This window comes from Pleurodeles waltl, chromosome 9, assembly GCF_031143425.1.
Source record: "Pleurodeles waltl isolate 20211129_DDA chromosome 9, aPleWal1.hap1.20221129, whole genome shotgun sequence".
Lineage (NCBI taxonomy): Eukaryota > Metazoa > Chordata > Amphibia > Caudata > Salamandridae > Pleurodeles > Pleurodeles waltl.
The window spans coordinates 822,288,655-822,305,955 of NC_090448.1; the positions used below are offsets into that span (position 1 = coordinate 822,288,655).

Here is a 17,301-nt window from a genome sequence, read left to right on the forward strand (position 1 = left end):
ATCCTCCTTCAAAGACCGCCTAGATAACAACGCACACGACAGCAAAGAGCTCTTCAGCATCGTGAAGGAACTCTCCAACCCCAGCGCCACCATCAACGACATTCCACCCTCACAAGAGCTCTGCGACTCTCTTGCCACCTTCTTCCACCAAAAGATTACCGACATCCACGACAGCTTCGACACCACAGCCGCCCCCACCACGCCAGACACCACCCCCGCTAACACCACCCGCGCCAATCGCCTAACTGCCTGGACCAACGTCAGGAACACAGAGACACGCAAAATCATGAACTCAATACACTCCGGATCACCATCAGACCCATGCCCTCACCACGTGTACAACAAAGCAGACGCAGCCATCGCTCCCCAACTACGGAAGGTCATCAACATCTCCATTGAATCAGCAACATTCCCTGAAAGCTGGAAACACGTCGAAATCAACCCCCTCCTTAAGAAACCCAAAGCAGACCCCCAGGACCTTAAGAACCTCCGACCCATCTCCCTACTCCCGTTCCCTGCAAAGGTCATTGAGAAAATCGTCAACGCACAACTGACTCGCCACCTCGAAAACAACGACATCCTAGACCCCTCCCAATCTGGCTTCCGACAAAATCACAGCACCAAGACCGCGCTCCTCGCCACCACAGACGACATCAGACGCCAAATGGACAACGGGGAAACATCAGCCCTCATCCTCCTGGACCTATCAGCCGCCTTCAACACGGTATGCCATCACACTCTGAGAACCCGCCTCCTCGAAGCCGGAATACAAGAGAAAGCCCTCAAGTGGACTACATCCTTCCTCTCCGACAGAACCCAGAGAGTCCGCCTCCCCCCCCTTCTGCTCCAAAGCCACCAAAATCATCTGTGGCATAACCCAGGGCTCATCCCTCAGCCCAACATTATTCAACATCTACATGGCACCCCTCGCCCAAGTAGCCCTCCGATACAACCTCAACATAATCTCCTACGCCGACAACACCCAGCTCATCCTCTCCCTCACCAAGGACCCACACACCGCTAAGTCCAACCTCCATGAGGGAATGCAGGCCGTTGCCGATGGATGAGAAACAGCCGCCTGAAACTGAACTCGGACAAGACGGAGGTCCTCATCCTCGCACCCAACCCCTCCGCCTGGGACGACTCCTGGTGGCCAACATCTCTAGGAACCCCACCAACACCGACCGACCACGCACGCAATCTGGGCTTCATCCTCGACTCCTCCCTCTCCATGTCAAAACAGGTCAACGCAGTCTCCTCCTCCTGCTACAATACTCTCCGCATGCTCCGCAGGATCTACAAGTGGATCCCAACAGACACAAGAAAAACAGTAACACAGGCCCTCGTCAGCAGCAGGCTAGACTACGGCAACACACTATACACTGGCATCCAGACAAAACACCTACGGCGCCTCCAACGCATCCAAAACGCATCCGCCCAACTGATCCTCAACATACCTCGCCGCAACCACATCACTCCCCACCTGAGAAAACTCCACTGGCTCCCCGTTGACAAGAGGATCACATTGAAGTTCCTCACCCACGCACACAAAGCACTCCACAACACCGGACCTGCTTGCCTCAACAACAGACTCAACTTCTACACCCCCACCCGACAGCTTCGCTCCGCAGACCTCGCACTCGCCACCATCCCCCGCATCCACCGAAAGACATCCGGAGGCAGATCCTTCTCCTACCTCGCCGCCAAAACATGGAACACCCTCCCAACCAACCTGCGACTAACCCAGGACCTACTCACCTTCAGAAGACTTCTCAAGACCTGGCTCTTCGACCAGTAGCAGCGCACCCACCCCCCCCTTAGCGCCTTGAAACCCTAACGGGTACGTAGTGCGCTTTATAAATATATTGACTGATTGATTGATTGATCAACACTAGATCTTGAAGTTGACCCTGTGCCTGTGACCATTGCTGTGCAAGGCACTGCTATGAGGGCCGCATGTTTAGTCTTGCATGTGGAACAATTGCAAAACAGGATGCCATCATGCCCAATAGTTTCATGACAAATTTGACAGGGTACTGTTGGCCTGTCTGTACTAGTACATTGTGAAATGCTTGTATTCTTTGTGGACGTGGGCTTACTAGCGCTCTTTGAGTATTTAGTGTTTCTGCTAAATACTGTTGAATTTGCACAGGTTGTAGTTGTGACTTTTTATAGTTTATGGAGAACCCTAGGGTGTGCAAGGTTTGTATTACATAATGCGCATGGTTTTGACACTGTGTATGACTGTTTGATTTTATTAGCCAATTGACCAGATATGGAAAGACATGAATGTGTTTTCTTCTTAGGTAGGCTACAACTACCGCCAGGCATTTTGTGAATACCCTGGGAGCTGTTGTTATTCCGAAGGGTAACACTTTGAACTGATAATGCTTTCCTTGAACGACAAAACTGAGATATTTTCTGTGTGCTGGATGGATGGGTATGTGAAAATACGCATCTTTGAGGTCTAATGTTGCCATCAAATCTTCTTGTTGAAGTAGTGGGATAACATCCTGTAGTGTTACCATGTGAAAATGTTCTGACAGAATGTAAAGATTGAGGGTTTTGAGATCTAATATTGGCCTTAAAGTCCCGTCCTTTTTGGGAATGAGAAAATACAGTGAGTAAACTCCTGTCCCTATTTGATTTTGTGGCACTGCTTCTATTGCTTGTTTGAGTAATAGAGAATTTACTTCCTCTTGCAACAGAGCGATATGGTCTCTGGAGAGGTTGTGTGGTTTTGGTGGGATATTTGGTGGAGTTTGTGTCAATTCTATGCAATAGCCATTGCGGATAATTGATAATACCCAGCTGTCTGTGGTAATGGGTAGCCAATTGTTGTGGAACGTTTTCAGTCTTCCCCCCACAGGTGAGGTGTGAAATCGGAAGGGATGACAAGTCAATGCTTAGTTTGTTGTGAGGCTTGTTTTGCTGTTTGATATTTTCCCCTACCTCTGGGGTACTGGCCTCTATAAGTACCTTTGAAACCACCTCGTTGATATTGAGGTTGGCAGGCCGACTGACTGTGAGGTAGATGCCTCGGCTGTTTGGGCTCTAAATCCACCTCTATATTGGGGCTTACGAAAGGATCCCCTGTATTGCGTGGTATACAGAACACCCATGGCCTTTCGGTGTCAGAATCTTTTTTCATTTTTTCAATTGCTGTGTCCACCTCTGGGCCAAAAAGTTGTTTTTGGATGAACGGCATATTGAGGACTGTCTGTTGTATTTCAGGCTTAAACCCTGAAGACCTAAGCCATGCATGTCTTCTTATGGTTACAGCAGTGTTGATGGTTCTGGCTGCTGTATCTGCAGAGTCTAGGGCTGATCTGATTATTGGTGATGGCTTGCCCTTCCTCTACTATTTGTTGTGCCCTCTTTTGCTGTTCCTTGGGTAGATGTTGGATTATGTCTTTCATCTCATCCCAGTAGGCCCTGTCGTATCTAGCCAACAATGCCTGAGAGTTGGCTATCCTCCACTTGTTGGCTGCCTGAGATGCCACCCTTTTCCCGCAGCATCAAACTTCCTACCTTGTCTGGTGGGTGTGCATCACCTGATGATTGAGAGTTTGCTCTTTTTCTGGCTGCGCTTACGACTACGGAGTCTGGAGGTAACTGTTGGGTGATAAAGACAGGATCAGAAGGAGGTGGCTTATATTTTTTCTCCACCCTAGGAGAAATTATTCTTGTTTTTACTGGCTCCTTGAATATTTGGTCAGCATGTTTTAACATGCCGAGGAGCATGGGAAGCGACTCATAAGTTGCATGTGTAGAGGAGAGTGTATTAAAAAGGAAGTCATCCTCTAATGCTTCAGTGTGCATGGCGACATTGTGATAGGGTGCCCCCCTAGCTATGACTTGAGTGTAGCCTGTACTATCCTCTGGTGGTGAAGGCTTAGAGGAATAGCAATCTGGGTTGTTGTCCGGAATGGGGTCTGGATCATAAAGATCCCATGGATCCACATTGTCCTGCTGCGAATCGAATGAGTGTGCTGGTGACTGCATAGGTGTAGGACTAGTAGGGGGAGAGATAAGTGAGTGAGGAGGAGACTGGAGAGGAGAAAATTGAGGAGGTGGAGGGTTCTCCTTTGTTCTTGGCACTTTAGCTGGAGGCTGAGCAGTGTCCAATTCCTCTTGAAAGGCTAATTTCCTCTCTGGTTTTGGAGGAGGTGCTGTTAAAATTCTGCTAGTCTCTTTATGGATGTGAATCCTGGCTTGCCTTCCATCCATTGCCTCCATTTGTGAATGTTCCTCAGTGGTTGTAGGAAGTTGGCGCTGTATGCACTATTTCAAAGTAAGGAATAGTATGCACAGAGTCCAAGGGTTCCCCTTAGAGGTAAGATAGTGGCAAAAAGAGTTAATTCTAATGCTCTATTTTGTGGTAGTGTGGTCGAGCAGTAGACTTATCAGAGGAGTAGTGTTTTGTTGTACACACACAGGCAATAAATGAGGAACACACACTCTGAGACAATTCCAGGCCAATAGGTTTTTGTATAGAAAAATATATTTTCTTACTTTATTTTAAGAACCACAGGTTCAAGATTTAGAAGTAATACTTCAAATGAAAGGTATTTCAGGTAGGTACTTTAGGAACTTTGAATTAGCAAAATAGCATATACAGTTTTCACATAAATGACATATAGCTATTTTAAAACTAGACAGTGCAATTTTCAGTGTGCTAGTGGGGATAAAATGACTAAGTCGACATGGCACTACCCTCAGGGTGCCATGCCAACCTCACACTGCCTATGAAATATAGATAAGTCACCCCTCTAGCAGGCCTTACAGCCCTAAGGCAGGGTGCACTATACCATAGGTGAGGGCATAAGTGCATGAGCACTATGCCCCTTCAGTGTCTAAGCAAAACCTTAGACATTGTAAGCGCAGGGTAGCCATAAGAGTATATGGTCTGGTGTCTGTCATGCACGAACTCCACAGCACCATAATGGATACACTGAAAACTGTGAAGTTTGGTATCAAACTTCTCAGCACAATAAATGCACACTGATGCCAGTGTACATTTTATTGTAACATACACCCCAGAGGGCACCTTAGAGGTGCCCCCTGAAACCTTAACCGACTACCCGTGTAGGCTGACTAGTTGTAGCAGGCTGCCACACACCAGACATGTTGTTGGCCACATGGGGAGAGTGCCTTTGTCACTCTGTGGCTAGTAACAAAGCCTGTACTGGGTGGAGATGCTTCTCACCTCCCCCTGCAGGAACTGTAACACCTGGCGGTGAGCCTCAAAGGCTCACCCCCTTTGTTACAGCACCCCAGGGCACTCCAGCTAGTGGAGTTGCCCGCCCCCTCCGGCCACAGCCCCACTTTTGGTGGCAAGGCCGGAGGAGATAATGAGAAAAACAAGGAGGATTCACTGGCCAGTCAGGACAGCCCCTAAGGTGTCCTGAGCTGAGGTGACTGATTTTTAGAAATCCTCCATCTTGCAGATGGAGGATTCCCCCAATAGGGATAGGAATGTGCCCCGCTCCCCTCAGGGAGGAGGCACAGAGAGGGTGTAGCCACCCTCAGGGCTAGTAGCCATTGGCTACTAACCCCCAGACCTAAACACACCCCTAAATCGAGTATTTAGGGGCTCCCAGAACACAGCAAGATAGATTCCTGCAACCTCAGACGAAGAAGGACTGCTGAGCTGAAAAACCTGCAGAGAAGACGGAGACACCAAGTGCTTTGGCCCCAGCTCTACCGGCCTGTCTCCCCACTTCTAAAGACACTGCTCCAGCGATGCGTTCCACAGGGTCCAGCGACCTCTGAAGCCTCAGAGGACTACCCTGCATCTAGAAGGACCAACAACTCCCGAGGACAGCGGCTCTGTTTCACAAAGACTGCAACTTTGCAACAAAGAAGCAACTTTGAAACAAGACACGTTTCCCGCCGGAAGCGTGAGACCTTGCACTCTGCACCCGACGCCCCCGGCTCGACTTGTGGAGAACAAACACCACAGGGAGGACTCCCCAGCGACTACGAGACCGTGAGTAGCCAGAGTTGACCCCCTGAGCCCCCACAGCGACGCCTGCAGAGGGAATCCCGAGGCTCACCCTGACCGCGACTGCCTGCTTCAAAGACCCAACGCCTGGTAAAGACACTGCACCCGCAGCCCCCAGGACCTGAAGGATCCGACCTCCAGTGTAGGAGCGACCCCCAGGTGGCCCTCTCCCTTGCCCAGGTGGTGGCTACCCCGAGGAAGCCCCCCCCCCTTGCCTGCATCGCTGATGAGACCCCTTGGTCTCCCATTGAAACCTATTGCGAACCCGACGCCTGTTTGCACACTGCACCCGGCCACCCCCGTGCCGCTGAGGTTGACTTTTTGTGCTGACTTGTGTCCCCCCCGGTGCCCTACAAAACCCCCCTGGTCTGCCCTCCGAAGACGTGGGTACTTACCTGCGCAGACTGGAACCGGGGCACCCCCTTCTCCATTGAAGCCTATGCGTTTTGCGCACCACTTTGACCTCTGCACCTGACCGGCCCTGAGCTGCTGGTGTGGTAACTTTGGGGTTGCCCTGAACCCCCAACGGTAGGCTACCTTGGACCCAACTTTGAACCCCGTAGGTGGTTTACTTACCTGCAAAAAATAACAAACACTTACCTCCCCCAGGAACTGTTGAAAATTGCACTGTGTCTATTTTTAAAATAGCTATATGTCATTTGTGTGAAAACTGTATATGCTATTTTGCTAATTCAAAGTGCCTAAAGTTCCTAAGTGAAGTACCTTTCATTTAAAGTATTGTTTGTAAATCTTGAACCTGTGGTTCTTAAAATAAACTAAGAAAATATATTTTTCTATACAAAAACCTAATGGCCTGGAATTGTCTCTGAGTGTGTGTTCCTCATTTATTGCCTGTGTGTGTACAACAAATGCTTAACACTACCCTCTGATAAGCCTACTGCTCGACCACACTACCACAAAATAGAGCATTAGAATGATCTCTTTTTGCCACTATCTTACCTCTAAGGGGAACCCTTGGACTCTGTGCATGCTATTTCTTACTTTGAAATAGTACATACAGAGCCAACTTCCTACAACAATCTAAGATGGAGTCGATGTCCATGCGCAATGGAGCCGAAGAGGAGGAGTCACTCGATCCCTTGCTTTGAAAAGACTTCTTCGAAGAAAAACAACTTGTAACACTCCGAGCCCAACACTAGATGGCAGACATATGCGCAGCATGTGTATCTGCAGCTACACATGCCATCGAACATATAAATATGGAAAATGTCACTTACCCAGTGTACATCTGTTCATGGCATGGGACGCTGCAGATTCACATGCTGTGCATTATCCTGCCATCTAGTGTTGGGCTCGGAGTTACAAGTTGTTTTTCTTCTAAGAAGTATTTTCGAGTCACGAGACCGAGGGACTCCTCCCCTTTCGGCTCAATTGCGCATGGGCGTCGACTCCATCTTAGATTGTTTTTTCCTCGCAGAGGGTGACGTAGGAGTTGTGTATATAGTAAAGGTGCCCATGCAATGGAGTAAGTATGTATGTACATAATGTGTCTAAAAGTGATATATATTTACAAATTTACAAATGTACAAGTTCTTTCAACATATAAGATACAATTCTCATCAACTTATAACGGCTACAGGCTCCCGGGGAGGCGGGAGGGCGCATGCGAATCTGCAGCGTCCCATGCCATGAACAGATGTACACTGGGTTAGTGACATTTTCCGTTCGATGGCATGTGTAGCTGCAGATACACATGCTGTGCATAGACTAGTAAGCAGCAATCTCCCCAAAAGCGGTGGCTTAGCCTGTAGGAGTTGAAGTTGCTTGAAATAATGTTCGTAATACTGCCTGTCCTACTGTGGCTTGTTGTGGTGTTAACACATCTACACAGTAATGTTTTGTTAATGTATGAGGCGTAGACCATGTGGCTGCCTTACAGATTTCTGTCAAAAAGACTGGGAGTTCCACTGTTTGGTTTAGGTGGAACAGTGATATAACTTTGGTAACAATTTGGGATTTGTGCGTAGAACCACTTTATGTTTGTGTATTTGTATAAAGGGTTCTTGTATAGTGAATGCTTGTATTTCACTTACTCTTCTAAGAGATGTGATAGCTATTAGGAAGGCTACTTTCCAGGTTAAGTATTGCATCTCACAAGAGTGCATGGGTTCAAATGGTGGTCCCATGAGTCGTGTTAATACAATATTGAGGTTCCATGAGGGAACTGGTGGTGTTCTCGGGGGTATGATTCTCTTTAGACCCTCCATAAATGCTTTGATGACTGGGATTCTAAAGATTGATGTTGAATGTGTAATCTGCAAATAGGCAGATATTGCTGTGAGATGTATTTTAATGGAGGAAAAAGCTAGCTTCGATTTTTGTAAGTGTAATAAGTAGCTTACAATGTTTTTTGTGGACGCATGTAGTGGTTGAATTTGATTATTATGGCAGTAATAAACAAATCTTTTCCATTTATTTGCGTAACAATGTCTTGTAGTAGGTTTCCTAGCTTGTTTAATGACCTCCATACATTCTTGTGTAAGGTCTAAATGTCCAAATTCTAAGACTTCAGGAGCCAGATTGCTAAATTGAGCGATGCTGGATTCGGGTGTCTGATCTGTTGTTTGTGTTGAGTTAACAGAGCTGGTCTTTTTGGTAGTTTGATATGAGGTACTACTGACAGATCTAGTAGTGTTGTGAACCATGTTTGGCGAGCCCAAGTTGGTGCTATTAGTATTAGTTTGAGTTTATTTTGACTCAATTTGTTTACTAGATACGGAAGGAGTGGGAGAGGGGGAAAAGCGTAAGCAAATATTCCTGACCAACTCATCCATAACGCATTGCCCTTGGAGTGAGGGTGTGGATACCTGGACGCAAAGTTTAGGCATTTTGCATTTTGTTTTGTTGCGAATAGGTCTATTTGTGGTGTTCCCCAGCTGCGAAAGTAAGTTTGTAGTATCTGGGGATGAATTTCCCATTCGTGGGTTTGTTGGTGATCTCGACTGAGATTGTCGGCTAACTGGTTTTGAATTCCTGGGATGTACTGTGCTATTAGGCGAATGGGATTATGAATCGCCCAATGCCAAATCTTTTGTGCTAAGAGACACAGCTGTGATGAGTGTGTCCCTCCCTGTTTGTTTAGGTAATACATTATTGTCATGTTGTCTGACAAGAATGCGTTTGTGGGCTATTAGCGGTTGGAATGCTTTCCATGCTAGAAACACTGCTAGCAGTTCTAGATGATTGATATGAAGTTGGCTTTGTTGAGCGTCCCATTGTCCCTGTATGCGGAGTTGGTTGTGGTGTGCCCCCCTTACCCTACCATGGATGCATCTGTTGTGATCACGGATTGAGGCACAGGGTCTTGGAATGGCCGCTCTTGGTTTACATTTATAGGATTCCACCATTGAAGTGAGGAGTGTGTTTGGTGGTCTATCAACACTAGATCTTGAAGTTGACCCTGTGCTTGTGTCCATTGTGTTGCTAGGCACTGTTGTAATGGCCGCATGTGTAGTCTTGCGTTTGGGACAATGGCTATGCATGAAGACATCATGCCTAGAAGTTTCATCACAAACCTCACTTGATAGTGTTGGTTTGGGTGCATGTTTAGTATTACATTTTGGAATGCTTGTACCCTTTGTGGACTTGGAGTGGCAATCCCTTTCTGTGTGTTGATTGTTGCTCCTAAGTATTGTTGTATTTGACACGGTTGTAGATGTGATTTTTGGTAGTTTATAGAGAACCCTAACTTGTGAAGGCTTTCTATGACTTATTTTGAGTATAGAAGACACTGTTGCGGAGTGCTGGTTATTATTAACCAATCGTCTAAGTAAGGGAATACGTGTATGTGCTGTCTCCTGATATGAGCAGATACTACTGCAAGGCATTTTGTGAATACTCTTGGAGCTGTTGTTATCCCGAATGGTAACACTTTGAATTGGTAATGTACTCCTTGGATTACAAACCTTAAGTATTTCCTGTGTGAAGGATGTATGGGTATATGGAAGTACGCATCCTTGAGATCTAATGTTGACATGTAGTCTTGTTGTTTGAGCAAGGGGATTACGTCTTGAAGTGTCACCATGTGAAAGTGATCTGATTTGATGTAAAGATTTAGTGTTCTGAGATCTAAGATGGGTCTCAGAGTTTGGTCCTTTTTGGGTATTAGAAAATACAGGGAATAAACACCTGTTCCTTTCTGATGGTTGGGTGCCAGTTCTATTGCGTCTTTTTGTAACAACGCTTGGACTTCTAGTTGTAATAGATCCAAGTGCTGTTTGGACATGTTGTGTGTTCTTGGAGGCACATTTGGTGGTAATTGTATGAATTCTATGCAATAACCATGTTGGATAATGGCTAGGACCCACGAGTCTGTTGTTATTTCCTCCCAATTTTTGTAATAATCTGTGGTTCTCCCCCCCACTGGTGTTATGTGTTGGGGATTTGTGACACTGAAGTCACTGTTTAGTTTGAGGTGTTTTTGGGCTTTGGAACTTTCCTCTAGTTTTAGGGAACTGTCCACCTCTGTATTGTCCTCAAAAGCCTCCTCTTTGATACTGGCCCTGGTATGTGGGTCTGGTTTGTGAGGTTGAGGGTTCTGTGCTTTGGGCCCGAAACCCCCCTCTAAATTGTGTCTTCCTAAATGTGCCTCTGCTCTGTGAGGGAGTAGAGCGCGCCCATGGCCTTGGCCATATCAGTGTCCTTCTTTAGCTTCTCTATAGCTGTGTCCACCTCCGGCCCAAACAACTGCTGTCCATTAAAAGGCATATTAAGCACAGCCTGTTGGATTTCTGGCTTAAACCCGGAGGTGCGTAGCCATGCGTGTCTCCGAATAGTGACCACTGTATTCACAGTTCTTGCGGCTGTGTCCGCTGCATCCATTACCGATCGTATCTGATTGTTCGAGATACTTTGGCCCTCTTCCACCACTTGTTGTGCACGCTTTTGGAACTCCTTGGGCAGATGTTCTATAAAGTGCTGCATTTCATCCCAATGAGCTCTGTCATATCTTGACAATAAAGCTTGGGAATAGGCAATGCGCCATTGATTGGCCGCTTGTGCTGCAACTCTTTTCCCCGCTGCATCAAACTTTCGACTTTCTTTGTCGGGTGGTGCTGCGCCTACTACTACTGAGTCAGGTGTCAGTTGTTGCGTGATGTACACAGGGTCTGTAGGAGGCGGCTTGTACTTTTTCTCCACCCAAGGTGTGATGGCTCTGCCTTTGACGGGCTCTTGAAATACTTGTTTTGCGTGTTTCAACATCCCTGGTAACATTGGAAGACTTTGGTACTGACTGTGTGTGGACGACAAAGTATTAAATAAAAAGTCATCCTCAATGGGTTCAGCGTGCAGTGCCACATTGTGAAAAGCCTCTGCTCTGGACACCACTTGCGTGTAGGCAGTACTGTCTTCAGGTGGTGATGGTCTTGCTGGGTAGCAGTCTGGACTATTGTCTGATACTGGCGCATCATATAGATCCCACGCATCTGGGTCATCCTGGCTCATCCCGGTGTGCGTTGGAGAATGCATCATGGGGGGGTTGCAATTGGTGACAGTTGCGGTGAGTGGTGTGGTGATGGTTGTGGCGAAGAGCGAGGTGGAGTTACTGCTTTTGCCACTTTTGCTTGTGGTTGTTTTTCTTTGTCTTGGAAAGCAAGTTTCCTTTTCATCCTTATAGGAGGGAGAGTTCTTATTTTCCCTGTTTCATTTTGAATATGGAGCCTTCTTTGTGTATAATCTGGCTCCCCCGCTTCTAGCTCTTGTCCAAATTTATGGCCTTGTAGTTGTGCTGAAAGGCCTTGTTCTTCGGATTAGGAGCTTGTTTTCGGCTCCGAAGCTGGGTGTTTCGGTACCGAAACTTTTTCTACAGTCTTTTTTGGCTCCGAAGCCACTTTTTTCGGTTTCGGTGTGCCGATCTCTCGGTGCCGATTTAGCTCGGAGCCGGTATTGAGTCTGGTCGGAGCCAGGTTCTCGGTGTCGAGTATACTCTGTGCCGGGATCTCGACAGGAGTCGGATGACTTCGACACGTGTGTGCCCTTTTTCGGTGCCGATGGATGGTCTTCGATTTTACGGGTTAAGCCATGGCCTGCCGGCGGTGGCATCCCCTGGGCCTTCATGATTTTGGCACGAGTTTTGGCCAGGGCTGGTTTACTCACGGTTTTCGGCGTCTGCTCCGTTTCGGGCTCGTCCGAGTCAGCAATGGAGAAAGTCTCCTCTTCTTCCACGTCGTGGTGTCCTGACGTCGCCGATGCCATTTGAAGCCTTTGTGCTCTCCAGTCCCGAAGCGTTTTCTTCGACCGAAATGCCCGACAGGCCTCGCAGGTATCCTCTTTGTGTTCGGGGGACAAACACTAATTACAGACCAGATGTTGATCTGTGTAAGGATACTTGTTGTGGCATTCGGGGCAGAAGCGGAATGGGGTCCGTTCCATTCGCCTTGAAGACTCACGCGGTCGGACCGACCAGGCCCGCCGGGGGATAGACGCCCCGAAGGGCTACCGGAGCTCTTCTTTGATTCGGTGTCAATCTGCGTTAACTAACCCGATACCGAACGCAAACAATACCGTCGAATTTCCAGAGATTTAACTAACTTTCCGAACAGAAACACAGAGCGAAAAGGAACGCGTCCGAACCCGATGGCGGAAAGAAAACAATCTACGATGGAGTCGATGCCCATGCGCAATGGAGCCGAAATGGGAGGAGTCCCTCAATCTCGTGACTCGAAAAGACTTCTTCGAAGAAAAACAACTTGTAACACTCCGAGCCCAACACTAGATGGCGGGATATGCACAGCATGTGTATTTGCAGCTACACATGCCATTGAATATATATATATATATATATATATATATATATATATATATATATATGTACAAATAAGTACTACAACAGCTACAGGCTTCCGGTGAGGAGGTAGGGTGCATGTGAATCTGCAGCACTACATGCCATGAACAGATGTACACTGGGTAAGTGACATTTTCCGTTCAATGGCATTTGTAGCTGCAGGATACCCATGCTGTGCATAGACAAAAAAGCAGTCCTTCTCCAAATAAAGTGGTGGCTAGCCTGTAGGGATTGAAGTGGTTTGAAATAGTGTTTTAAGTACTGCTTGACCAACACTGGCCTGTTGCTTTGAAAATACATCCACACAGCAATGTTTTGTGAATGTATGTGGTGTGGACCATGTGGCAGCTTTGCATATGTCTGCCATTGGTATGTTTCCGAAAAATGCCATGGAAGCACCTTTTTAACTAGTGGAATTTGCTTTAGGAGTTATCAAAAGTTGCCTTTTTGCTTTAATGTAACATGTTTGAATACATCTTACAATCCATCTAGCTAATCCTTGTTTGGAGATAGGATTTATTTTATGTGGCAGTTGGAAAGCCACAAAAAGCTGTTTAGTTTTTCTAAACTCTTTTGTTCTATCAACATAGTACATTACTTTTAAGGTCAAGAGTGTGAAGAGCTCTTTCAGCAGTTGAGTCTGGCTGTGGGAAAAAGACTGGTAATTCCACTGATTGGTTAATGTGAAAAGGATAAACTACTTTTGGCAACAATTTCAGATTTGTCTTAAGTGCAAATTTATGTTTGTGCACTTGGAAAAATGGTTCCTCCAGAGTGAATGCTTGTTTTTCCATTCACTCTTCTCAATGAATTAACTGCTACTAAGAAAGCAACTTTCCAAGTGAGAAATTCACATGAATGCATGGGCTCGAAGGTGGTCCCATTAATCTTGTGAGTACAATATTGAGATTCCATGCAAGAACTGGTGGGGTTCTTGGTGGAATAATACATTTAAGTCCTTCCATAAAAGCTTTTATGACAGGGACTCTGAAGAGAGATGTATGTTGTATGGGTTGTAAGTACGCTGCCATAGCAGTGAGATGAATTTTAATTGAGGAAAAAGCAAAATTTGCTTTTTGTAAATGAAGAAGGTAACATACAATATCTTGTATTGATGCTTTAAGTGGGTCTATATTTTTGGGCTGACAGTAGTAAACAAACCGTTTCCACTTGTTAGCATAGCATTGTCTAGTTGTAGGTTTGCGTGCTTGTTTTAGAACTTCCATACATTCTAATGGAAGGTGTAAATATCCAAACTCTACGACTTCAGGAGCCTAATCGCTAAGTTGAGTACACTGGGATTGGGATGCCTGATTTGACCCTTGTTCTGTGTTAACAGATCTGGTCAGTTTGGAAGTTTGCGATGGGGTACCACTGAGAGATCTAGGAGTGTTGTGTACCAGTGTTGTCGTGCCCACGTGGGTGCTATGAGTATCATGGTGATAGGTGTGACGCAGTTTGACAACCAGAAATTGAACTAATGGGAGAGGGGGAAAAGCATAAGCAAAAATCCATGACCAGTTGATCCATGCAGCATTGCCCTTGGACAGAGGGTGTGGGTGTCTGGATGAGAGGTTTTGGCATTTTGCATTTTCGCTTGTTACGAAAAAGTCTATGCCTGGTGTTGCCCACATTTGAAAGTACTGTTGAAGTACTTGCGAGTGAATTTCCCCTTCATGTATTTGTTGTGTCCTGCTTAGTAGGTGGGCTAGCTGGTTCTGTATCCCTGGGGTGTATTCCGCTAGCAACTAAATCGGATTGTGAATTGCCCATTTCCATATTGTTTGGGCTAGAAGGGACAATTAAGATGAATGTGTTCCCTCCGTTTCTTCAGATAAATACATTGTTGTCATATTGCCTGTTTTTATTAACTATAACTCACGCTCTAAGGTAACTATAACCCGCACCCTAGCCATGCACTGCTAATTACCCCAGATATTACAGCACTCAAGACAACTTCTATAACATCATTATTATTATAAATATAAATGAAACATTAGCAGTCAAAATATTGAAGAAAAACTGTGCATGGGGGGCCGCGAGTTACAGCTACTTGAAATAACTAACTATAGCTGCTGAATTTCTACAGTTTTGTGCGAGTACATTCAGAACCTCTACACACACGCACGCTAAAATTAAGGTGTTGGAATGGAAAGTGGCATAAGCTGGTGGTAAGGGTAATCTGAAGGTTCGGGAGTGAACAGTGGTACAATTAGAATAGGAGCAATATTTTTTTTTAAATGTGGTTTTTCTGGGTATTTCCCCAACAAAAATATAACACCTGTCTACTTAAGATGTAGAGTCAGCAAGTCAGATGCAGACATGAAATTTCTGGTGCATCAGAGATAGTTACTCACATTGGCTTCCTGTAAGTATTGCAGGGAATAGACCATCCCAAGCTTACAAAGTGCAAGGAAGACTGGAACTTGTGCATCTGGGCTTGCTTCAGCTGCCATATCGTAGAAGCGTTTGGCAAGGTGAATGTCCTGCAATAGTTCAATTGAGAAAAACATAAAGCAAGTAAAAGATTAACCCAAAAGAACCAGAAAATGCAAATAAGATGAGCTTGGGAGATGCCTTTCTTTTTTGACTCACTAATATATAGCTACTCTATAACAAGAAACGTCCCGCTGAGCATCGGTTTAAATTTAAGAAACTGAATGAAGCTATTGACCTGTATAAATTAGCAAAGCATTGACAAAACAGTATTATTCAGATACCAAGCTGAAGTCAAAGTAGTTGCCATTAGACACTATAATTGCCAGCAGGAGAAGCATATAGAAACAGGAAACAATTGTATACCACACAAGTGGTCTCCCACAATTCTGACTTACACAACTGCGGAAACAAAACCTACTTATATCTAAAAGCACATATTCGTTGTACCTAAGACTGAAGCTGGTCTTTGTCTAAAAATATTTACAGAGAATTTACTTGCATGTAATTAACAGGATGGTATTGATGCCTCATCATTTATTCAACTTAACTGTGATCAGGCAAGAAGGACTTTGTTTTAACCAAATACATATTTTGAAACTTTTTGGCCAATGTTAAAGACTATTCTGGCAGGTGATATAGCGGTTTGGTCCTCAGACATTTGAGAAACACTTACCTGCTTGATGCCCAATCCTTTTTCATGCATATATCCAAGATTAAACATGGCTTGAGCACTATGCTGCTGCTCCGATGCCAGGCGATAATGGATAGAGGCAGTCTCATAATCAACATCTGTACCCAAGCCATAGAAATGGTAATCTCCAAGTTTTATCCTTGCCACGGTGTAACCTGTGATTAAACCAAGGCAGAGCAAATTATTATATATTCAAACTACACTGCAAATGCATCTTTGCGGGTAAAGCAGGATTTACTTTTTGGGGTGCTTTATCCTCGTCACTCCCTCCCACCACAAAGACCCAGGGGTTGTCTCAAAAGCATGGAGAAGTTACATCAAAGTCATACAAAAATTGTTTCTTCAGGCCTTGAGGTTGTTATGGTAAATTAAGTGTCTATGCGAGAATCCTCAAAAGGATTTTGTTCACTGCTTATTTTCAGCCCAGAAAGCCAGGCTGCAAGATATGCACAATAGTTTCAACAACAAAAAAAAAAACAGAAGGACGGAGATGGTGGACTGTTTTGTGGCTTCAGAGGTGTAAGCTTAGAATGCCTCTCCTGAGAGGATGAGTTTCACAGTGCTCAAGTGCTTAAAATGTCCCAATGACAGCATATTGAGCAGAGATATTCTGCAAAGACTGTTTATGACAAGGTGCCTTCATTATCCTAACAGCCACATCAGATAATCTTAAAGAAGGCCAAAAAGAAAAACCCAAATGTGTATTCTATTTCAGGAGTTGCCATTTGCTACCAAAAGTTTCCTGTCTAAACAGCAGTCTGTGGACCACTAATGTCTAACGTCAAGGGAGCAGTGCAAATTAACTCTGTTTCCATCCTCACCTCTCCTACAGCCCATGACAATCTCACTGTCAAAGAGGACACTGTAGAGGACAGCACCATCAATCAACATGCCACTGATGACGTTCCAACTGACAAGGTCCTAACTAGATCTACCAGGATTACCATAATTTCAGAGAAGGGCTCTCTGTCCGTACTGCTGCTCACACACTCAAAATCAAGCAAGGTGCTGCCAAAGCCACTATGCAAACTGCTGGACAGACAGGAATCTGAGGATTAATGCACTGATGGCCAGGCCTCCAGTCCACCCTGCGTAAATGTATACTGTCAAATCCCTGATTATTAAGAAGAACCTGTCATATTAATGAAAACAGAAGACCAATGTTGCAAGGAGGAAAATGTTATTCCCTAACAGCCATATCAGGAGCACCCACACAAAATGAGGCAGCATTACAATTACAAGCTGTGCTATGTGTAGGGGGAATATCCCCAATGGTGCACGTTCCTTCATCATTATTCAGAGACCATCAATGAAGGACTCTGGGTTTGAGGTTTTCAAATTAGCCAATGGGTCTGTCTG

General features: G+C 45.5%; 1 protein-coding gene across 1 annotated transcript in view; it reads right to left on the reverse strand.

The window, feature by feature from the left end:
- SEL1L (SEL1L adaptor subunit of SYVN1 ubiquitin ligase) overlaps positions 1 to 17,301 on the reverse strand; it is a 299,522-nt gene that overhangs the window by 41,549 nt on the left and 240,672 nt on the right. The window contains exons 19-20 of the mRNA XM_069208115.1: positions 15,925 to 16,097; positions 15,170 to 15,298 (exon numbers count right to left, since the gene is read on the reverse strand). Coding sequence (XP_069064216.1) covers positions 15,170 to 15,298; positions 15,925 to 16,097 — 302 coding nt within the window. The remainder of the gene's footprint in view (positions 1 to 15,169; positions 15,299 to 15,924; positions 16,098 to 17,301) is intronic.